Source organism: Acipenser ruthenus, chromosome 15 (genome assembly GCF_902713425.1).
Source record: "Acipenser ruthenus chromosome 15, fAciRut3.2 maternal haplotype, whole genome shotgun sequence".
Taxonomy (NCBI): Eukaryota; Metazoa; Chordata; class Actinopteri; order Acipenseriformes; family Acipenseridae; genus Acipenser; species Acipenser ruthenus.
The window spans coordinates 30,832,942-30,856,805 of NC_081203.1; the positions used below are offsets into that span (position 1 = coordinate 30,832,942).

The 23,864-nt window shown below is 36.9% G+C and overlaps 2 protein-coding genes across 7 annotated transcripts in view; one reads left to right on the forward strand and one right to left on the reverse strand.

Annotated features, from left to right (window-relative positions):
- The first annotated feature begins 1,185 nt into the window (after positions 1 to 1,185).
- Positions 1,186 to 10,172, forward strand: LOC117963884 (zinc finger CCCH domain-containing protein 14-like). The gene is made up of 17 exons (XM_058987857.1): positions 1,186 to 1,370; positions 1,932 to 1,974; positions 2,201 to 2,315; positions 2,407 to 2,447; positions 2,909 to 3,113; positions 3,441 to 3,873; positions 4,000 to 4,220; positions 4,421 to 4,521; positions 4,833 to 4,988; positions 5,096 to 5,164; positions 5,447 to 5,600; positions 6,100 to 6,329; positions 6,519 to 6,639; positions 6,908 to 7,047; positions 7,266 to 7,342; positions 7,575 to 7,681; positions 7,994 to 10,172. Exons 1-17 carry the CDS (start codon positions 1,335 to 1,337, stop codon positions 7,995 to 7,997), a joined length of 2,253 nt encoding a protein of 750 aa, XP_058843840.1. The 5' UTR covers positions 1,186 to 1,334; the 3' UTR covers positions 7,998 to 10,172.
- Positions 8,574 to 23,864, reverse strand: part of LOC131697614 (echinoderm microtubule-associated protein-like 5) — a 50,656-nt gene continuing 35,365 nt past the window's right edge. Inside the window, exons 23-42 of one of the 6 annotated variants that reach the window (XM_058987852.1) lie at positions 23,642 to 23,773; positions 23,073 to 23,161; positions 22,629 to 22,805; positions 21,899 to 22,100; positions 21,475 to 21,601; positions 17,018 to 17,096; positions 16,671 to 16,800; positions 16,320 to 16,418; positions 15,923 to 15,943; positions 15,230 to 15,403; positions 14,497 to 14,705; positions 13,613 to 13,770; positions 13,179 to 13,293; positions 12,727 to 12,915; positions 12,299 to 12,471; positions 11,858 to 12,020; positions 11,559 to 11,662; positions 10,978 to 11,095; positions 10,397 to 10,497; positions 8,574 to 10,017 (exon numbers count right to left, since the gene is read on the reverse strand). In XM_058987852.1, coding sequence (XP_058843835.1) covers positions 9,981 to 10,017; positions 10,397 to 10,497; positions 10,978 to 11,095; positions 11,559 to 11,662; positions 11,858 to 12,020; positions 12,299 to 12,471; positions 12,727 to 12,915; positions 13,179 to 13,293; positions 13,613 to 13,770; positions 14,497 to 14,705; positions 15,230 to 15,403; positions 15,923 to 15,943; positions 16,320 to 16,418; positions 16,671 to 16,800; positions 17,018 to 17,096; positions 21,475 to 21,601; positions 21,899 to 22,100; positions 22,629 to 22,805; positions 23,073 to 23,161; positions 23,642 to 23,773 — 2,597 coding nt within the window. In that variant the 3' untranslated portion in view covers positions 8,574 to 9,980. Of the gene's footprint in view, positions 10,018 to 10,396; positions 10,498 to 10,941; positions 11,096 to 11,558; positions 11,663 to 11,857; positions 12,021 to 12,298; positions 12,472 to 12,726; positions 12,916 to 13,178; positions 13,294 to 13,612; positions 13,771 to 14,496; positions 14,706 to 15,229; positions 15,404 to 15,922; positions 15,944 to 16,319; positions 16,419 to 16,670; positions 16,801 to 17,017; positions 17,110 to 20,603; positions 20,849 to 21,474; positions 21,602 to 21,898; positions 22,101 to 22,628; positions 22,806 to 23,072; positions 23,162 to 23,641; positions 23,774 to 23,864 lie in introns of those variants that run through there. The other 5 variants (XM_058987850.1, XM_058987853.1, XM_058987854.1 and 2 more) reach the window with 5 other exon arrangements.

A 23,864-nucleotide genomic window follows, 5' to 3' on the forward strand; every position in this document is an offset into this window, starting at 1 on the left:
TTTTCATGCAGTCTGCTGTGTTACTAATATATATATATATATATATATATATATATATATATATATATATATATATATATATATATATACACACATTCTATAACTGTATAATGACACTTGATGTGACAGGGAAAGGGTGAACAAAAAGCGGCTGTACAGCGCCGTACAAATCTAGAGAATTACTAAACCTAACAGTGAACGTTCATATTTGCAACCAATTAGAGAGGATTACGGGTGGGTTTATACTTGGCTGTTTCTAACGAGCTGGCTGCTAGCCTCGTCTGAATCGTCACCCTCTCGCTGCCTAGAGGTTTAATTAGTCTAACATTATCGGCTTATACAGATACCATTTTACTGTGTTGGAATTGTTCTCTTCATCCATGATATCTGTCTATCTGCGTGCAAACGACTTTGCTTCGCGTGTACACCAGCGTGACATGTTCACAACGCAGTACTGAAGCGTGTCGTGGTTTGAATACTTTGTGCTGTGCATCAAAAAAAAAAAAAAAAAAAAAACACAGATCACAACAGTAGGAGGGGCTGTAAAATATGGTAAGTATTTGGAAACCTATTTTCTATTGAAATAAGCCTATAAAGTATTCACTTTCAGTTCACATTGATATGTGATGTTTTTCATACAGGAAGGGCTTCGTTTGCAGAATGGACACTGGAGGATAGAAAAAAGAGAAGATGGAAAGTGAAAATCAAAGAGAGAAGATGCAGTTTCTTAGGCAGAAAAGGGACTAGATTTGCAACAGTAATCAGCAATAAAATATATATGTTTTTGTGAATTGAGAATCTCGGAATATTATTGAATTGCTACTGTCTAATAACTATACTGTACTTTAAGTGCTAAACAAAGCAATTTAAATGCAATACATATAACAGAGGAAATTCCATTGCTGTGTAGAAATTAAATTACAAAGACAATAAGATACAGTAATAAACTTTTTTCTTTTTTAATTCCACTCTGAATATCACCATGAATCTCTGCATTCACTTTCAATATATTAGATCAAATATTGCCAAAGTTAAAATAAAAACTCTAGAGCGTCCCCTTAGCCTGGAAGTTGGAAGCTATTCACAGTATCTCCATACTGTCACAGTTTAAGGATTTAAAAATCAGAATACAGAACATACAGATTGTTCGTCCTCCGCAAAATGTTCGCTTTTTTTTCTTTCCAGAAAGCGGCGCTGTGTTAATTGGAGCTTGGTTGTACATGTATGACCCCATCATGCAGTGCGGTGGCTTGTAGTTTTACTGTCTTCTTTGAAGACAAAACATTTTTAAAAACAAAAGCAATTGCAAATACAATTGAGATACTTTTATAATAATGGAGATAGGGACGGAGATCAGTAAGAAAATAAGGGTAAGGTTTGTTTGCTTTTGCTTTATTTTGAAATAATGTAGAAAATAACGAGCTTACGGCGGGCCTTGTTTATAGTTATGCGTGTGCCAGGTTATCGTAATGGTAGTAATATTAATATGGAGCTTACTGAACATGTTGTTGCTGAATATAAAGTGAGTTTGTTAGTCTAACTCATTTTGTTTAGATTGCTGGTGTTCAGTGTTAATTGAAACATTTACCAGCTGAATTATAAAAACTGGGTTCCACAACACAGATATTTTGTTTGTGTCTTTTATTTGGGGGGGGGGGTATAATTTACTAGCTACGACTATTTACCATGACCGTATGAGTTTTCACGATATATCAGAACGGTGTCCGTATTTACTTTTGTTGTGTATGGACTTTTCCTGGAGGGTTGGGGGTATATGATGACTGGCTTTGTTAAATCGATCATGACCTAAGTCGTATTTTAAATGCGTAAGTCAAGGCAGCGAAAAACAAATGTTTTACTGCAAACATGTAACCCAAACAACATTTGTGGTTCAATGGACGTTTGTTTTGTCTCCAATTCCATTTTTGCAGGCTGCTATTAAGGGGAAATTACAAGAACTGGGTGCCTATGTGGGTAAGTAAAGCAAACAAACACACATTGCCTACATATAATCTCATCTGGATGAGAGTGCACCAGAATTAATATCACTACTGTATATTGTAATTGCTGTGAAGACAGCCATGCATATTTCTTAGTTATAGTGTGTAAAATGGGAAGAAAGAGACATTAAAAGAATGATGCATGACCATTCTACTTAAAACGAGTGTAACATTCAGATATTTGTATTTCTTTTTACTAGATGAAGAGCTACCTGATTACATCATGGTGATGGTTGCTAACAAAAAGAATGCCCAGCAGATGACTGACGACCTTTCTCTCTTTCTGGGCAACAATACTGTAAAATTTACTATATGGTAAGAACGAGGCATTTAATTGATAATCAAACCAGATTATCAGTCACATTTAATAATGTTTATGTTAGTTTTTTTTTTTTTTTTTTTTCAGGTTACACGGCGTGCTAGAAAAACTGCGTTCTGTTGCTGTTGGTTAGTACCTGCTAATGTATTTTACCTTAAGAAAAATGAAGAAAAAGAGACTATAACCAGCATACCGTTATATAATAGCAGTGTGGAGTAGTGGTTAGGGCTCTCGACTCTTGACTGGAGGGTTGTGGGTTCAATCCCAGGTGGGGGACACTGCTGCTGTACCCTTGAGCAAGGTACTTTACCTAGATTGCTCCAGTAAAAACCCAACTTTATAAATGGGTAATTTTTATGTAAAAATAATGTGATATCTTGTAACAATTTTAAGTCGCCCTGGATAAGGGCGTCTGCTAAGAAATAAATAATAATAATAGTACACCTATTGAAAACAAATCATTTTACTATAGATGCAAGTAACCATAGGTACACAATGTAATATCTAAGCATGAATCCGCTGTCGGAAAACAGCTTTTGAGGACTCTGCTTGATAGTTGTGTTAACATTTTGAACTTTTTACTTGACAGAACCCCTGATTGAAAAGCCCCAGCCTATGTACACAGACTCCAGCACATTGTCACTGTCAAGAAAAAGCAGATTGACAGCTAGTGGGCACAATGAACGGAGAGGAGACGAGGCTCGTGCACTAACAGTCTCTAGCTCACGATCAGAAAGACACGACTCCAGGGTTTCTACAAGCTCATCACAGGAGCACATCATTTCCAGCGGAGGGTAAGAAAGTTTGAATATTTTGTTACTACGACACACAATGAAATATGTCATTTTTGTATTGAACGAGTTATAGAAAAAAATATGATTCGCATTTTGTATGAAACTGGTTGTGGAATGTTCTCATGAAAAAAAATGTATTGCAGTAATACAAGGTTTGGTTAAGCACAATAGCAGCTATATTAAGCAATAAACCTATAGTGTTTATTTGTGTACTGTACTTTATTCATAAACAGTTAGTAGCAAATAAATGTATACAAGTTTTGAAGTATGCTTAGTCCTTTGAACAGTCACTCATAAGTATTTTTATTTTTCTCCTCTCTAAAACAGAAGATCCTCATCAGAAAGGAATGTTCCTCGATTAATGTCAACAGTGAAGCCCCTAATGGAGCTTTCGTCTGCAGAGGCCGTGATTGATATTAAACCTGAACCTGATGATGACCTCATTGATGAAGATCTGAACATTGTACCAGATGCTGCATCCTCCTCAGCAGCCAGAAAGAAGCCTTTAGTTACTGTAACCTACAGTTCGACTCGACCTTCGGCAGAGCTTTACAAGCCTCCAGGAAGCAGCCAGCACTCGCTAATGGCTTCAGATAACAGCTCACACTCTTCTAGCCGAACAGATGAGAGCAGTGTGTTTAGTCACAGACCTGTTGAGATCCTCAGGTCCAGAGAAAGTGCCTCTGGGACGTTCAACAGACTTGCAGAAAACTACATTAGCAGATCTACCAAGCCAAATGTTGACAGAGTTAGTAGAGAAGTGAGTATAAATTAAAGATATTTTTTGCATCGCATAGTGCTGTTTTTTTCTGTGGCTATTAGTTAGGTGATCTTCCTTTTTTAAGTGAATATGTTGTAATAGCAAGTTGTTACTCTCTTCTTGAAGGAAGAAGCATCCAGAAAGCGAAAAGTGCCAGTTATCAGTTCGGTGGTGAAAGTAGGTAAATCTGGGGGTGAAGGCCAGGACATTGAGGAAGTGAGAGAAGAGGAGGAGGAGGAGGAGGAGGAGGAGGAGGAGGAGGATGAGGATGAGGATGAGGAGAGTTACGTTAACAGGACTGGCAGTCTCTCAAGCAGTGTTTCTGTGCCCTCCAAACCTGAAAGAAGGTACAATATATGATATGTATGTAATTGGATAAGCATAAGGTTTAGGTGCAGTATTCAATCAAGATATACCACATATAAAGTGGCCATGTGTTCTTCCATGACTGATATGGCTTGGATTTCACTTGCATATCTACCGACTCAACTTGTGAAAAACAAAAAGTATTCAATTATAACCTAATTTTTCTATTCTTGTGTTTCAGACCCTCATTGCCACCTTCGAAGCAAGCTAATAGAAATTTGATATTAAAAGCAATTTCTGAAGCTCAGGAATCTGTGTCCAAGACAACCAGTTACCCTCCAGGTAATTTAAATTTTATAAAAACCATACATTACTTACATTATTTTAATTGGTTTAGTTTATGCAATATAATTATCTTGTGTAGTAAAGGCCAATGTAGAAAAAGCGTGTTTGTTACTGTGGATCTTTTGTTACAAACTCGGATGTCCAGACATTTTTTTAATTTTATTTTGTCCTAGCCGAGTTAGGTTTACTTTCTGTCCTGGTGCATAGGCTCAGTGTGCCTGTCCTGAAGATGAAACCTGAGGACCATCAAACCAAGGGAATGCTACTTTTAACCACTGCTAAGTGTTATTGCTCATTTGTTTTTCCAGTTTCCCAGAGACAGATGGTTCCTGTTGCCCCCAGAACACGCATGACTAGTGAGGAAACCAATGCTGTAACCCAACATGTGCAAGAGAACCTTCACCATCCAGATCCCAGGCTTCAGGTGGAGGCTTCAGAAGAGACAGGCTTGCAGAGACTGCCAGGTTAGACCTTTTACCATATAATGGAAATATGTATTGGAAAAGAAGCAGGCGGTGTGTCTTCTATTGGCTTTTACAGATTAAGTATAATTTTAATTGTTCTTTTTTAGTTCAGTCAAGATCACTGGTCTCCCGTCTTCAGCTTGATGCACCAGAAGAAACCTTAAGTAGTCTTCAAGGTTAGTTTTCTCTTTGTCTCACTTTTGTGTTACACAACCATTTTAGTGCTGTTTTTCACAGAGCACTTCAACAATTCCTCTGTATATATTAAAACTGGGGGATTGTGTGTGTTATATAATTTACTCTTACTCTTGAGCCTGCTTCAGTGACACTTCTTTTTTTTTTTTTGCCTGAACATTTTTTTTTATTTGGTTTTAACTTTTGGCTGAATAATAATGTGCCTGAATGGTTAACTCCTTCTGTTCCCCCTATAAGTGTTGTGTTACTTTTTATTTTAACAGAAGTGGGTGAAATGGGAGACAGGAAGCCTGATGACACTCGGTCATTTATCCTAAAGAGAGCCGTGTTGGATGAAGTGAGGACCCTTAAAAGCAGACTCGGAGCACAACACGCGGAGAGGGTACCCGCACTGCCGGCACGTTTGGTACAGACAAGGTATGCACATAGGTGGAAAGGTTTAAAAAATATATATATGGTGCATGGTAACTGAAGGTTCTGGACAGAAAAAAAGAACAGTTCCAAATTGTAGAAAGGTCTGGATTTCAGAATTTTAAAAATAGGTTTGAATTAAATTAGTTAAATTAATTGGTGGCTCCAGATTTTGATGTGATAAAACATGAGACTAGGGGGTGAACAATGCTGCTGCAGAGTCACTTACAATACAGCAATAGAGATTTATTCACCACAGTGTGTGTATAGGTAACAAGTTCAGTTGTGTCTTGTTGAAGTCATAGTAAAAAAGCAATAGGACCTCGGTTTTACATCTCATCAGAAGGACGGAGCACGAAAGTTAAGTGACTGACACAGTGAGTCAGTGGCTGAGCTGGGATTGAACCAGGAACCTCCTGGTAACAAGCCCCTTTCTTTAACCACTGGACCACCAAGGCAGTTTTAATTAAATTATAAAAGTAACTTTTTTCTTTGATTTGTACAGTAGAGAGGCACATGAGTCTCAGAGATCTTCCAGTCCTAAATTTATTGTTACGTTGGATGGGGTGCCCAGCCCACCAGGATTCACACCTGATCAAGAAGAAGCGGAAACTGTTTTGAAGGAAAAGATGAAAACAACCAAGACCAGTGTTCCACACGGCCAATTGGAAAAGAAACACAAGCTTATGCCACAGCAGAGACTAGCAAGGGAATTACCGGTCGATTACTCTGATGGTAAGTTTTAAGCTTTTTTCTATTTTTACATGGTCATAATTGAAGTTGAGCAATATCTCTTACTCCATAGATCTCTAACATGATCATTTGTCTTTGATAAGCTAAAGATAGTTAAAGTAATAATTATTCTATATAGTGTGAAACAGTCGTTGGTTTTTGCCACCCCCTCTTTTTTTTTTTTTTTTGCAGATGAGGCGGAAGTAGATCATGGTCCTGTAAAACGTCAGAAAGTACTGGAGCGTTGCAAGTTCTGGCCTGCCTGTAAAAGTGGAGATGATTGCCCATACCATCACCCAAAAACATTATGCAAGTAAGTCTTAAGAAAAAGCATAGCATTGGATGCCATATTGAGGTCAACTGGCTTTCTAGGTTTAGCTTTAACTTTCAACCTGTTCATGCATGTGTATACATTCTGATATTCATGAAACAGTTCTAGAGGTGGGGGTAGGGCAGGGCTCATTGTCTCATACTTGATTAACAGCTGGATTTTATGATTCTTTCAGTCAAGTTCCATTAAAATGAACTGTTTCACAGACCATATCAAAAGTAACATATTTTATTTATTTAATCACTTCCAGGACATTTCCCAACTGCAAGTTTGGAGAGAAGTGTTTGTTTATTCATCCAAACTGTAAATATGATGCAAAGTGCACCAAGCCGGACTGTCCATTCACTCACACTGGACGAAAACGTCCAGCACCGCCAGCTAAAGCACCAGGTAAGATGTAAAATGCAGCCCTAATTATCTGGGTTCTAGGCTAGCAGGTATTCCGCACTAATTCCGGATCTGCCAGTAATGTTGAGATCTCACACAAGCTTACAGTGAGTGGGTGTATAGGGATTGGGGCAAGAAGGGGAAGGTTTGGATATCTTGTTAATGTGCATTTCATCCACTATTTAAATAGCATCTGGTGTATTATTTTTGTCTCCAAACAGCACCGTCAGTATCTGGCAATGTATGTCATTTCTTTCCAGAGTGCAAGAGTATGGACTGCCAATTTTATCACCCTAAAGTAAGTCAAAATTAAAAATAAAATTAAAAAAAAAAACAAAAAAAAACCTTTGCTTAAAAGGTTACTTTTAAAAGGCTGGTTAGACACAGGCTTCATTGTCAGTCTACTCCAGTTACTATGAAGAAATACAGCTTGTTTTTAAAAATGTTTTTAGTTTTATTTATTTTTTTATTAAAGTAGTACACATCTATTGCATTTGCTAAAAAAAATAAAAAATAAACTGTATTTAAAGCCTTGCAGATTTACCACTCAGTGTAAGAGACCTGACTGCAGTTTCTATCATCCAACGGTTTCATTACCTCCACGACACGCTCTTAAATGGACAAGAGCGCAAAACAGGTAATTCATTTTTATTACTTAAAAAATAATAAATAAAAACCAAGTAGTTTGTCACTTGAATCCATAAACTCCTGTAACATGTATTTAGCTGTAATTTAATTGTTGCCAAATTGAGGTAACCCAAAAATATATTAGAATGTTTTGTTAGTTTACAGATTACTTTTAACATGTTTGCTAAATATCTTATTTAAAACTTATTTTAAAATATTGCTACTGTCAAGGCACAATGTAATTTACAAACCTTTTTGTTATAAAAGATTATTTATTCTTGATAAGTACTTGATTGTTAATTAATAATTGTCTCCCCTTTAGTTAACTTTCACAGAAGGATCCCCAAGGATAATGAAATCCCACAACTAGACACCTCTGCTCAAGTACTGAGGAGTTCAGTTTGACTAATTTACTTTTGGTTACAAAAAATGGTTGTGTTGTTTAAATGGCTTGTAAACTGTGAATGCTTTCTTTTTGTAAACTAACATTAGAGTAGCAGTTTCTGTAAACTTTTTTTTTTATTTTTTAAATTGTTCAGTTGACAACTCCAATGTGAACATTGAAAAAACTAAAACTGGCATGTTGTAAACTTAATACCAATTTTCCTTTTAAACTGGGGGGCCATTGCTGTAATAAAACAGTGGTGCTTAATGATTTTGTTGATTTGTGGATTATCAAGCTAGATGTCAAATCAAGTTTGACATGATAAAACTCTGACAGTCAGGGAAAATTGTTCCAGTAAAGTGTGAACAAGTAGGACAAAATACTTTACATTAGCATTACTACTTGCATTAGGTCATTTTGATTTCTTTTTTTTGCTTTTTATAAAAAGTTTTTTAGGATAAACATGAGACATGTTATTAACGTGTTATCGTGTAGTAAAACGACTGAAATATCATCCTTATCAGTTTTTTTTTAATTAAAGTTTGTTTTAAGAAACATTTCACAAAAATATACAAAAAACATTTTTACAAATGATATTTACATTGATAAATCAGGAAAGCTATAATATTCATAAACACTTGCAACTATGAAACAAAAGTACAAAATGAATCCTAAAATAAGGAAGAACATTCTTTATTATTTTTTTTTGCATATTGCCAGTTTTAATAAGTCTGTAATTTGCTTAACTGTTCTTCATAAAACATTCTTTTTGAGCAATGCATCTGCTCCTTATGTTTATAAAGATAGTTTAAAAAAAAAAAAAAGTTACAGTACAATACTTTGTAGTTTTTCTTAACATTTTGATAATCTGATTAAGAAAATGTTTTAGCAGCACACTTTAAAATAGTGATCCTAGAACAAACAAAACAGTAGAACGTTGGGTTCCTAACTTCCTTTTCTTGTTTGAGAAGGATTGTCCAATGATGTTGTTTCAAGCCATGCACGCACACACAAACATACATACAGGTTCACTGTACAGTACACATTACAGGATCACATATGTGAAGTTCAGTACTTTTAAGGATGTGTTGGGTCAAAATGGTCAACGGCACAAGTACAATGTTAACCAAACTGTTGGGGTAACCACAGTGATTGGTACAGGTATATAGTGCATAGTATGCTTTGGCATGCTGACATCCAGAATATTACTCGGATGGTACATTCAGGAACAAGGCCACAGGATAATGCTTTTCATTTATAACACTCAGAAGCAAAAAACAAAAAAATAGAAAACAAACAAAATACAAAACAAACCAAAAAACTTCACATCAATCTTACAGAAGTTCACAAAAAAGTTTAAGGCTAGTCATGTTTGCTAAGCATATTACACATGGCATTATTTTTAATTGTGACTCACTGGCTAAAAAAAAATATATATTCCACTTAATTCTAAATATAAAAAACAACAATAATAATAATAATTAAAAAGATAAGATTGCATGAAAAGGCAGCTAGCCATCCAGGTTGGTTTCCTGTGGCAAAATAGGGATCATTAAGCCATATTTAATTTATTATTGACAAATGATTTTCCCTATAGCTATCCTGGGTAAAAGTCTACCTGTGGAACATTTTGGATCTTATGCGTGTTTGATTCCACAGAAACAAGGTCCTGAAAGCATTCTCAAATATGCTATAGCAAAAATGACACTCAGTCTTAAAGATCTGCACACATTTTTCTATCTATTTGTTAACTGAAAATGTATTTTATTGGGCAGTGAGGGTGTCTAGTCATTAAAATTACAAGCTGCCTGATTGCTGTTTTGCCTTCTAGATACATGCAGTTCACCAAGGGGACTTCGACTTGCAGTTCTGTCGTGCAGACATTTCCCATGCAGCCCCTGCTTCCTGTAGCATCGACACTGCTTCAGTGAGGAGCGTGCACACATCTCCATACAAACAGGCTGAAGAAAAGATAACAATAGTGTTTTTCATGTTTTAAAATACATTTCTCACATGTTCAATAACTTTAAATAAGCACAGCAAACTGAGGGGGTGCATTTCCTGAAAGATGCCACTTTTATCATTTATGAACTAAGAAATAAATAAGGTCAAATTATACATGTTATCAGTTGTATGTTTATCTTTGTAACAATGTGGTGCTTGATTGTGGTTTTGGTTTCGTTAAATGGTGCTTGACATAAGGAAAGTAGTAGTTTTAAAAAAAAAAAAATTATTAAAGTAATTTGTGTTTATTTGTTAGCTTCTGAACCCCATCAATACATGTATGGTTTACCAATATTTTGTTATTGACATGTTAAAGCAGCTTCGAGTAAATTTTACCTCCGATCATCCCCTCCAGCGCTGATAACATAGCGGTCTCCGCTAGTAAAACGTATATTTGTTAAATGTGCAGCGTGACCAAGAAACCTTTTATGTTTAGCCTGTTGATAGATAAAACATATTTGTAAAGACTGAATTTTACAGATGCAGAGAACTGTATCCAGTAATAGCAGTTAGAATGACATAGCAATGGAATGTTCGGTTGACTGGTGACCTCTGAATGTAAAAGTATAATAATAAATACACAAAAACAAATTGAATTTGTATATTCAAGCTACTGATAGTGTTACAGCATTACTCAGAAGTATTTTGTACTTGCATTAACTTGATACCTAAAATAAACTTAAAATAAAACAAATGTACAGAAGATCTACTCTCTACTTTAAGCCATCATGATAAACTAATGTAAACGTTATGGGATGGAGATGTCACTTATTTGCTTGCAGTCATGTTGGATACATCAAACTGCTCTGGTGCTATTACTGTGGTAATCTACACAATTCACATAAAACACAACCAGGGTATCAAACACATTTTATACTTACAAACTTTTCTGGACATGGAAAGTCAAACAGCTTTACCATTCCAAAGTCATCGCCTGTGACGACGTTGAGGCCAGAATGGGAGACACAGGCACAGGTTACATCGGCTTTGTCTGTGGTGCGAGACCAGATTCCAACCACCTCATCTCCGAGGACACTGTAGAAGAGAAAACAAACAGAAACACCTCAATGTACACTGCGGAGCCCAGCCATTCTGTGGAGTGGTTGCAGGATACAGTTTGGATAAACACACGCTAATAAAGGTTGCAAAGAGACACAGCCTGTCACTGAGCCAAATTACTGATTCGGTTAAAGACAGATTTAGCACACTGGAATATCTTCATTACACGTACAAAATTAAATTGCAGCGTATAATCGCATTAATATCAACTGCATCATTACCTATTAAAATATTGCTGTTAATTTGTATTGCAGAAACCTCAGATTTTTAGCACCAATGATTATGCTCCGAGTTATTACTATTGCTGAACGTAAAGGATGTAGCAATATAAAAAATATAAACCTTTATTGGAAGCTTGGCATTACAAAATAAAATACCGGTAATTAGAAAGCAACAATAAAAAGAGAAACAAAAATTATTTTTCATAAAAAAAACCTACCTTGTCCATGTGGCCCATGTAGTTCTGTCAATTACCATCTGATCTGTAACTTGCTTTCCTGATGGCACCTCATATACTAGTCGTTTGTAGGCTCCAGTCGATACCTTTCAAGTAAATACGAACGTAGGCAAATCACATAAATTAGCTATTTACAGTTAGCTTGTATAGAATAGACTTTTTTTTTTTTAAAGGAGGCCAATAGATTACAATTACTAGCCTACTTACCTACTTACTATATATATATATATATATATATATATATATATATATATATATATATATAGTAAGTAAAAATATACCTGAATAAAATTGCTGTCTGCTGAAAAATCCATCTGCATCACGAAATGTGGAATGTCTCTGCAACAGTTAATCCTGTTCAGGGCTGGACCCAAAGTAAGGTCATAAAAATCCACAGCATTCTCATTAGAGCCCACAGCAAGGTAGCGACAACTTGGACTAAACCTTCAAGATAAGACAGATATAGATATATATATATATGTAAATGTGAATGTAACACATCATAGATTTTTGGAAAATATATGTTTAAGCAGCAACACAGCAGGCTGAACATTTAAAATAAAAAAATAAATGGCACAATTGTATTTTATTTTATCCTAATAAAATAAAATACAAATTCCAAACAATAAAATATTACTAACAGACCAGACTTTTACACAGACATGCATGAAAACAAATGGTACTTTATTTTTATTAGATTATTAGAAAAACAATTCTCCAACCTTATGTCTTGAATTGAAGACCTCCGGTCTCTCTTTTTCCCCCAAATCTTGAGTGATGCGACGAGCAATATAATAAACTCTCCGTTTTTCATGCCAATTGCCACCATATCTCCTTCAGGGCTGTAGCTCACAGTGCGCGCAGCATGTCCCAGGTTCACTTTGTTGAGCATCTTCTGTTTTAGCAAGTTAAAAAAATAATAATTAAGAAGGAATAGGCCATTTAAACATTACAAATAAAAAATTGTTACGCACAAAGTTACTGAGATATTTGCATTTATACTCAACAGAGCATAACAATCCTCCAAAAAGTACTTGTTAACTTACTTGATTTTAATCTATATAAAAAGAGAACATTCATTATTTAATTGATACAATTATATATATATATATATATATACACACACACATAAATATCTCCAAATGCTAACCTTTTCAGGAATGTCCCACAGTCTTACAGTCCCGTCCTCTGCAGCAGACAGGAAGACATCCCTGGACGGGTGAGTGCCCAGTCCCCAGATCGGGCCGTCCATGTGGCCACTAACCAAAATGTTACACGCTGCGTTCTTCTCCCCCACCTCAATGATCTCTGCATTTCTTGTTCCAACAAGGATTTTTCCCTAAAAGTATATATTTTTTAGTATGCATTTGATACTAGCCACCAGTTAACCTTTCACACACAAAAAAAAAATTATTTCACAAGGGACTATTATTATTAACCTAAAACTATTTGGAACTGCTTCTCAGGCGTTCCGCATTGTTCCCGTTATAAGAGGAAAGCTGGCTGCTTGTGTGTGTTCAGTTATTTTATAATGGAAATCAAGCTCACTGGACATTGCACTGCTTTTCATTTCAAAGTGAAAGCGAGAAGTCAGTCACTTACTTTCCCTCTGCAGACTGAGCGAACACAGTCTATGATCTGGCCAGTCTCCAGTCTGAAAGCTCGGCAGCGCTTTAACTCCTGGTCCCACAGTTTTAAAGCACCGCCATCCTTTGACCTTCCATAACAGCAATGAGCAAAAGCAAATATTGAGAATCATTTTACTTTAAATAAAGGATGTTTATAAAGAAATGGAACGTGAGAAATGCCACACGATCCCTCACAATCACATTTTATTTTAAATGAAATATAATGGAGATGGCATAACATATTCATTTAACATGCAGAACAATTACAACATGTGGCCACCAGGCGGTGCCTAGCAGTAATCCCTTAAAAACACTGCAGTATTTCATACATTGCTGCTGATCAGTATTTTAATGAGAAAGGAAGTGGAAGTGGAAGTAGAAGATGGTAAATTCCGAAGATCTACTTACGGCCTCTCTTTGCCTCCAGTTACTATCAGCCCATCTCTCAGAGTGGTATACATGGTGAACACTGGGCCTGTGTGGGCTTTGGCCACAATTCGAATTAGAATGTGTTCCTTCCAAACACACACATCTCCACTTATGGTACCTGTAAATGTCAAGTTATTCTGAAAAGAAAACAGACCTGCACTAATCTAGTGACCTAAGATAAAACAGAAAAAAGTGCAACAGTTCATAATCTTCCTTGTTTTTATTTAAACCATGCTGAGATACTAAGGTAATAAAAAAAAAACTGTAAAGTGTGATGGAAAAAGTTCTCCTACAAAGAGCCACATCCGTTGATTTTATTTTTGTTATATTAAAATTGGGCAATTTTTTCAAAACAACCACCAATACACTGTATTAGACACGGAAATGGATGCCGTTAATTCTTGAAAACAAACAGTCTTACTAAAAAACACCAACTGGGGGTCATTATCCCCAAAGTAGTTTTTACTCCTGGGATGAACAGTATTGCATTTTAATGAGTCTACTCACAAAACTGGATAGAGCAGTGTTCTAACATGAGCAAAATATACAGTATCAAGGTAGACATATATTTGAAGCTCTTGTTAGCTCTCTCTTTGACTGAGTATGGATTCGCCTACAGTAAACTGGTTCCAGCCTCCCCTTGGCTATGGCTCTCTGCACAGAGGAGTTTTGCAATGACATCATGTGCAGAGGATTTACCCAGGCGTAGTAAAGAAGGGGCTTTGATTCTGTGCTTGCAATCTTTACTACAGCACTGTTGGGTATTTGCAAGGATCCCTGCCAGCATGCCAGGCAGAAGGATTACTCAAAAGGGGGTGATTTTGAAAAACTGCAAAGAAAAATAGGAATTATCATGAACTTACAGCTCCAAATGCTACAGAGAGCATGGTTTGCATCCTGGCATCTTCAATGGAGCTCAGTACGCCTTTTTTACTGAGAAGAGCCCTCCCTGCCAGTGTCCAGAAGCGAACGTGTTTTATACCCACTGACACAAACTGGGTGTCAGAGTCTGGTCTAAATTCAGCCACAAATACACGCTGGGTATGGCCAACCCTGCTTGCAATTTTGGCTCCTTGAAAAACAGAAATAAATAGGGCCTGAAACCACAGGATAAACTTTTACAGATAATGAATAGCTCAATTCAATATAGTGGCCCATATTAGCAATTAACATGTCTACAGATATTACATTAAACAAGAAGAGTTTCTCTTTTAAAAGCTCTCAATCCAGTATTAAACTCATTCAGCGTTTAGTATTTTGTATGTCATTTGACAGATTGCTCTGTTAAGAGCCTTCATTATAAAAAGGCCCTTCTGATCACTCTTGTAGTTTTTGGAAGTGTTTTATGTATATATTAGTAAATGAAAAAGCATTATAGTATTGTTGTATTGTATCTTTGTAAATTAAAGGATTCAAAATACTCCATTTATTTATTTACTGGAATAATCATTGTGTAAAGTAATCTACGTTACCTGGGCATTCAAATGCAAAACAATGTTATCGTCTGGTCTAAAAAAAAAAATTTGGAAAGAGACTAGTGCTAAATCGGGAGTCTGTAAAATGCCTGCCATCACGGTGATGAAAATGAACATGTACCTTCTTGCCACTTCCAGATAGTAATGGTGTGCTCTAGATCAAGTCCCACAGACAGCAGGAGCTTCCCTGTGGCGCTGAAGCTGACTGAACAGACTCCCTGGGAGTGGAAGCAGCGCAGCACTGACAGGGTCTGCTTGTTCATGGCGTCCCACACATGAATAGATGGTGAAGTGACTAACAAAGGAGAGCAGGACGTTTTAACAACACTTGGAAAAGTTTTGTAAAATCGGGCCCTATTGCACATACAAGGACACACTTGCATTCTGACTGTGAACCAGTAGGTGGCAATACTGATCACAAGCACAAAGTCACTGGTCTCTCAGGAGTGTACTCAAGCAAAGACCATACATATAAGAACAGGTTAAATGATATGGTGATGTAACCTTGTAGTGCTTGCTGGGCTTACATTATATATCAAAGATCTGTCAAGCAATCCAGTTGTGAGGTACAGTGTGAAAGCAAGGCCATTTACTGTATTATAAACCAAAACATACGTCTTTTGTCAGACTGCATTGTAGTAGACTGCTTCAATCTAAGTCCATGTTACAGCGAGGGTTTATAACTTTCCACAGCTCTAGCAAGGGAGATGGAAACCCCATGAAGGTGTTCACTGATTGCACAATACAATTAAAGACACAATGCATAACACACATCATTGTTAAGCACAATTTAAACCCCATAAATATACAGTACCTGACATGTCTCCAGAGTCTCCTGAAAAGTAAAGAAAGGACCATTGAAGATGAATATGCATTTTTGTTCCGTTCCTAAATGTCAATTTCATCATTCTAAGAACCAGCCAATACATTCCGAAATAATTAGCAAAATTGAACTGTGTTCTTCTTTGTCTACATTTTTCTTCAATTGCAGAGTTTGCTACCAAAAGAAAGAAAGCGCTATGTATAAAATCTCTTCACTGAAAAAGTAACTGAAGCATATCTATTAAATTCAGTCATGGAGAAATTATGATAATGTAATGCTTCAAAGCACACTAGGGGAAACCACAGATAATTAATACAATACAAACTAACGCAATAAAACCATGTTGAATGTTAAGTGTCATTTACGGTTCATTTTGTCACAAACATACCTACTTGGCCAGTTGCCACCACATTAGGGAATTTTGGATGTTGATTTATAGTCAGGCACAGAATGTCATCAGTATGCTCCGTGTAAAAGCTCTGAGAAGCTGGAGGATAAAAACACATGTACAACCAAGTCAAACTGGGGCTTCAGATTGCAAAGTCATTGCAACATGATAATAACTGTGTTCTATCTTCCATGTAGAGCGGACACTATTACCAGTTAAAGACCAGGAAAGGGAATCATAAGAAAAGAGCTTCTTTTGAAATCGTACTCTTTTAAATCAAAGATGAAGACCACACATGTATTGTATAAAAGGTTGACGTTAAACATGTATTGGGTTGTGATTGTGCCTCACCTGTGGAAAGGTTAAATACAATCCCCACAGCTGCTGTGTGGTAAATGATGTCAGCTCCTTCATTTAAATAGTGGACGTTGTTACGACAGTCATTTCCTCGGTAGCCAAACACAAGTTCCAAGACCAGATCCTAGCAATCGAATATATGTTAGCTATTCTATTACACAACACAATACCTTGCTTTTAATTTAAACACTTGGAAATCTGACTTCAGTGAAATAGCCAGTAAAAATACCGTAAACATTAGTGTGGTTCTGCTGATTTCAACTACAGAAAAGCTTTAAGGTATATATGTATATTTTAATGGAAACTGTGCTTTGACTGCGACAGCTCCCAGCAAAACTCACTTCAATCTGCCTCTTCTTTTTGCCCACGTTATTTGTCTGCAGTTTCTCAGGCTGTGGCAGCGCCCTACTTACAGGTGGTCTGAAACAGAGAACTGTGAATAAGAAAAGCTGGTCTGTCACCCGTTCCATACTAGCACAGTCAAGGCTAGGCTCTCTTTAACAGGCAGTTAGCTCTACGATTACATCTTAATAACGATGACACTATCCTCATAGTGGCTATCCTACAAGGTGCCAAATAACAACACAATATATCTGATAGTGTTCACATTGCATTATGACCCACAGTATTATCGTTTACAGGCGCACCATAATTCAAAATGAATCCAGGGGTTACAGTTAGAAGACATTCTTTAGCATGAAAAAGACTTGAATGGACCTATTTTTTGTATAAGTCCGTTGCTTATATTTCTTGCAAGAGTTGACTTTACACTTGTTAAATTGTCACATATACAGGTATAAAAATATAGAACTGTACTAGTTTGTGCTGTAGAAAAAAAAGAGCATTATTGTAAAGCAATAAAATGTTTAATGAGCAGCGTTGGTCCACATACAGTTTTAAAAGGTACTTGTTATATCTTTGCTAAATAGACTTTGCGCACAGCTAGTTCTAGTAAAACATACACAGTTGTACTGCACAGAAATGAGACTTGGCGTGTGGAGGAGCCAGATGGGGGTGCTCATAAAGAACACCATCCATCTTCAGGATGGCTTCCAAACTCTAATGATCATCATCCTAGTCCTGTTATTCATCATCTGGTTCCTCCAATATGCAGTAAATTACTTTTTTTCCTTCACCAGCACTTCAACACAGTCCAGGACATGTTTGAATTAGTGTTCATTCATGCACAAAGCAACATGATCTGGTTTCAAAATAAAGGCCTATCAAAAGATGTATATTTTTCCAAGGCACACTGAGCCTAGAAACACTCTTAATGAATTCAGAATGAATTGTACACATGGTAATAAGCCATGAAACAGCCAGTCTTCAGTAATTTTGTTCCCCGAGGCTCTGGTTGCAGTGATAACACAGCAGTCTTTAATCTAAAGTTCAGATCCTCCCTCAAGCTTTATTTAGCCTAAAATAACTTTAGCGTGAGACATGCAAGCACAACGTAGACAAGTATGGTATGTTTCAGTAATGGGTATTATGTTCATGCTGCATATTGTATAGTGTATCACCAAATCAGCTTCAACAAGTGAAAGGCTTTTTTTTTTTTTTTTTTAGCATTCTGGTGTCAGAGAATATATGTTCCCCCAAATATTTGTTCCCCCTAGGAATATTTGTACCCCTTATTTTTTTTATATTAAAGTGATCTTTCTTTGCATACAACTCTATACCCATGCATTTTCAACTAAAACCTTAACCCTAGCCCTAAACCTGTACCATCCAGTCCCCTCTGACATGTCCAGTCTCACCTACAATAATACAGGAGAACAGCCTGCAAACATTGCTCGCATTCGCTAGCATTATACAGGCACAATTTATAAAAAGAATAGGATAAATAACAAGCATGCATGTAGGGGGCACATGTTCATTCCCCTGGGTGTACAGATATTCACAGAATATATGTTCCCAATATTCCTTTACACCTGTCACTAGCATATCCCATTCCCAGTGAATGAACGAGAAACGTTGTTATGGTGCTTTAGTAGAATTTAAATGCAGACATGGTGCCGCTACTGTGCATGCCAAATTCAGCGTGTATTTTGTATTGTAGTAAATATATTGAACAGCACCACCAGTGCTGTGCTCACTCCACCTTGGCATGACACTAAGTGATGTCATCCTGTACTGATGTGAAGTGACAGCCTAATCAATAACTGCCCCCTTCTGTAGATTCACTTCCTTTCTCTGGAATTTGTATTATTAAACGAGACATTCGATATTGCTGGAGGCTGCCTTGCGAACAATATTGAATTCCCCTGTAATTACATGTTCCACACTGCACGCTGCTGTAACATCTTCATTCTAACTCAGTGGCGCCATTGAAATCCTTTCTTGGAGGAAAGCAAAACTGGCCAATTGTCTGTTTCTTGGAAAACAGAATCCTAGCAGGAGTACGTTTCTGCTCAAATGCATTAGGAATCACGTCACAGTGAACAGGAGGGCTTTGACAATACCTTTAATAAAAGAGTATGCCAGGGGGTGCATTGTAAAAATTAAAGACTTAAAAAAAATATTAGGGTAGTGATTATATTCAAATCTTTTATTCTGGCCTGACTGCCCAATTGGGTAGCCATTTTTAAGCTGTACAACACTATCCATGAAGTAAAATAGTCAATATACAATATATTTAAAAAAAGCTATAAATACATTAAAATGACTAAAAGCTACTGTATATTGAAGGCTTATCTTTTTAAACTGTATCTCCCGTTTAAAAATGAATTATAAAAAATATGGTTACTAATTAAAAACAACGTCAATACAGTGTCATAAGACAAATGACAAGAAATTCTACCCTGATTTTGTGATATAAAATAAAGCTTTCTACTGATGTGTTGTTCAGGTTGAATTGTATTGTAATGAACTGTTATTCCTTGGTAACAATCTTAACCACCTTTTACAGCACGTTCTAGACGTTTGGATGAATTAAAATGATTGTAAATGTAATCATCTCCTTAATATATTGCTTCTGCAGGAAATAATAATAACGTACACAGAATGAATTTGCGTAAATGATGTGAAATGTAATAGAAATGTGGAAATGATTACCTGGATCCTCTTCTCAGCAGCAAGCAATAGAGAAGAGAAGTAAGTTAGTTAAGGGGCAAATGCGGTCAAGCTGTTTAGAGCACTTCCAAAATAACACCAAAACACAACCTTTCCTTTAACAGAGACACAAGATACAAAACTATCAGGCGGGTTAAGAAAGAAAGGGAGGCAGTCCACTACCCCCTAAATTTCAAGTTTCAAATCAGGATTACTTGATGTTTTTATAAACTATCAGCAATACCCTGTAGCACGTCTATATGCTTAAAAAATGCATCTGTAACAAAAATAAGAAAAAAAAAACACAAGGTTAAAGTTAATACGTTTTATAAAGAAATACTTTATATACTCTCTGAATTTGCTAAATATATTTTTATTGCATGTTCATTATTCCATCCAATGCGTTGCTCCTGCATGTTTCAGAGGGGCTGTAACAAGTGCACGCCCCCTAGTGGTCGTTTTTATACTGGCCCATTGCAAAGATTCCAACTTTCCACAGTACAATGGTAAAATGCAGGGGGCTTTCTCAAGCACTCCAAATGTCTATGAGTGCAAAAACAATCACACATTATGATAAAGAACATACGTCATGGGACAATAGTTTTTTTAATGCAAATTCAGTGGTCAAAAGTATTATTTTAAATATATACTGTGTTGCAGTGTATACAGACTGGGATCAGTTGCACTAGCTTTTTATATGGAGGGGGAAAACAAAAATCAGACATCCCTATTCTGTATAGTGAAAACCCTCTATTCTGAATAGTGTGAATGAGGAGCGGATCGTAAAACTGAGAATGCCAGCAAATTGAAAGGGACGGTCACAAGGAGATCTGCTGTACTGCACCACATTCCATAATTGCACAAACTTATCACCCCCCCCCCCCCCCCCCCAGTTAAAAAGCTATTTAAACTGGTTCCCAGTTGGGCCTTTAAGACCATTTTGCCACACATGAATATGTGATGCGTGGTACAGATATCGAAAACGGTAAGACATCAGAAAGATGGATCGACTGAAGAGAAGGACACCTATTTTTTAGATGTATGATGATTGTAGTGATTGAAAATGACAGTATGTATTTATTTGTATTTTTATAATGTAACCTTACCTTACTACTCCCTGCCTTCATAGGAAGCAAAGGAAAGCGCACCAGGAACAATTAGAAAAGAGAAATTGTACAGAACAGTAAAAGAAAATGTAACTTTTCCATTCCTTTCTCAGTTGCAGCTGTGACTATCTGATGTACCCCCTCGCTTATTTATTGGCAGGAAAGATATTGGAATGAAAGGGAAAGAGTATTAAAAGGTTCTTCATTGTATTGAGATCTTATAGAATGTATCTGATCAAATTAGGTAGGAAACCATTCATGGCAGTTTTTCATAGTGTCATGCATTGTGGTATACTTGCAGACCCACTGAAATGCAAGGGAGTGTTGGAAATCGAGGACATCACTTCCATGGATTGTTTGCGCAGTAAACTGGGATTACTGCTTTGCCAAGGATTCCCTTTTATTTTTGATAAATTTAGAATGCCCAATTATGTTACCCCTGATTTTAGTGTGTGCTGTGTAGTTTAGATCCCACCAAAATACAAACAGAATCATTTAATGGATAGTACAGACTCGTTTGAACACACACACACACACACACACACACACACAGAGACAGAGAGAACCTTACTGGTCTACAATACCTTTTTACACCCATACTGTGAAATACATTCTGTATTGTTCTCAACTCCGCCAGGTACCTTTCATCCACAGATGGCTCCTTTTGTTGCAGATGGGGTTTAATTCCCAACATCTGCCGGACATTTGTTGATAAGGCCTTGATGGTATAATTCATTTCATTTTCCCTTGTCACATCGCTGTCATAACCTTTAAAAGATAAAGATTAAGTACAACAATGTACAGCATGGTTATAAACTCACTTTCACTAACACTTGTTTTCTACGGGAGCTTTTGTTTGATGAAAAAAAAAACAATGTTATTCAATGTAAATTCAAGGATTTTCTTTTTTTTTTTAAGTTAAGGGTATCATAGTTACAGGCTGTGCCTCCAAGGATAGTCAGATCCTCTCCACACATCATGACATTGTAACATTCTTATTTGTTTACATTATGCCTTTGGGACGTTTTCTTCCAGTAACGCCTTGGCCTCAGAGTTGACACTTACCTCCATCATTTTCCGACTCTATGTCTGACTCCTCACTGTCACACTGTCTGGTGTCTCTGTGTCCCTCCGCTTCATGTGTCCAGATCATCAGCGAGGTGTCTGCCCCCCCAGCAGTCACCAGCAGAGCATCGTCATGTGTCCACCGCACGTTAGTTACATGGGTGCTGTGAGCAACATATCTTTTGAACTTCCCAAATTTCCCCTAAAGAAAAATAATGATAAACAATTTGGATAAAACTATGCATCCCAGATTAATAATAATAATAATAATAATAATAATAATAATAATAATAATAATAATAATAACAACCAGTACAGTTTACTATAATAATACAACTGTAAAATCAATTGATGCAACCGAAAATGAATCGGGACATAACTTTTACTGACGCTGTTGCAAAAGGTTTTACTGATGAGCCAGATCCAGCACAGCCCAACAACTGAACGACTGGGGACCCATCATAGAAAGGGGTTAAAGCATGACTTCACAAAATACGTTTTAAAAGTATGTGGGTAATTCGTCACAGTGTTCTACTGACTGTTATAATCTAACTCCATGGGGAATTATTCATCTTAATAAACATGGTAATAAAACTGTACGGCACAATAGTTCCTTTGATGCAGCTAACCACTGATGCACATCTGTGTGGCACTGTTGAACTGGTGCAATAGTCCGGAAGCATCATCCGATATGTTTGCTGTTAGATAGAGAGCCGGTTTTCTTTCTTACCTTAACTGGGTATCGAAACAGCTTCACATATCCAAAGTCATCCCCTGTGGCCAGGACCTTTCCATCACTTGATAAAGAGGAAGCAGTCACCTCTGTGACATCACTGACCACAGGCCAGATCCCCTCACACGAAGGCCCCAGAACACAGCTCCAAGAGGACCAATCAATCTTCTCTGTCTAAGGAAAGAGAAATTCTGTCTATATATATGCCTGATCATTTCCAGCTTATTTCCTCTACAATATATGAAGAGCTAAAATAAAATTCAGATCCGCTTGGGAGATAACTGTCATTAAAACTAAAAATAATAAGAGGGGAACTAGCGTTTAAAAACTACTTCATTGCTAATGCCAGACTGCTCATTAAATATTTCTCTCCGGAAAACAAGTTTTAAGTAGGACAACATTTAGCAGAGCAGCCTTGATTTCATTTCAGTGCCTTCATACCTCAGATACAGGAATAGTCTGCTTCTTTCCACGGGGAGCTTCAAAGAATAACTGCTCTTTAGCACCAGTGTTTACCTGTAGCAGCTTCCCTGTTTCAAAAAATAGGTTAAACGAACATGTAATACACTATTGCCAATGTTTTCATACGAAACCATAAACAAAGAGCATGACATGGTGAAGAACTCAAATAATTACCATCATTACAAATTAAACAGGACACAGGGCCACAATGTGGAGGTACCATAGTGGAGCTAAACTAGGTAACACAATTACCAGTACGATGCCGATAAACAGCTGATTATATAGAGGAGCCAGCGCCACATGAATTTATGTAAGGAATAAATCAACCACAATGGTCACATGCTTCTATCAAGTACTCCGTAAATTCAGATGAAATTCAGCTTACCTCCAGCAATAGGGAATAAAAAGACAACTCAATATAGAATGGAAAGCCTGAGCCACCCAGAGCATTTGCAAGCTATTTAGTTTCTCAATATTCAAGGCCACTGTTGCTAACATATGCTTGCTGCATGCTGTTCACAAACGCACATGTGTGTTGATGCCCATACCTCTCTTGTCCCAGTCCAGGTGAGTTATGTAGCTCTGTGACCCTTTACAGACTCCGACACGCTTGCTGCTCATTACGTTGTAAATATCCACAAAGCTGTCACAGGAAGCCACGGCAAGGTATTTACCAGCACCTAACAATGAACAGATCCCTTCATTTAGAAATGAATACTAAACCGTGTTCCTCATTGCAAAGCATGCCCCTAATGAGGACATTCATATTTC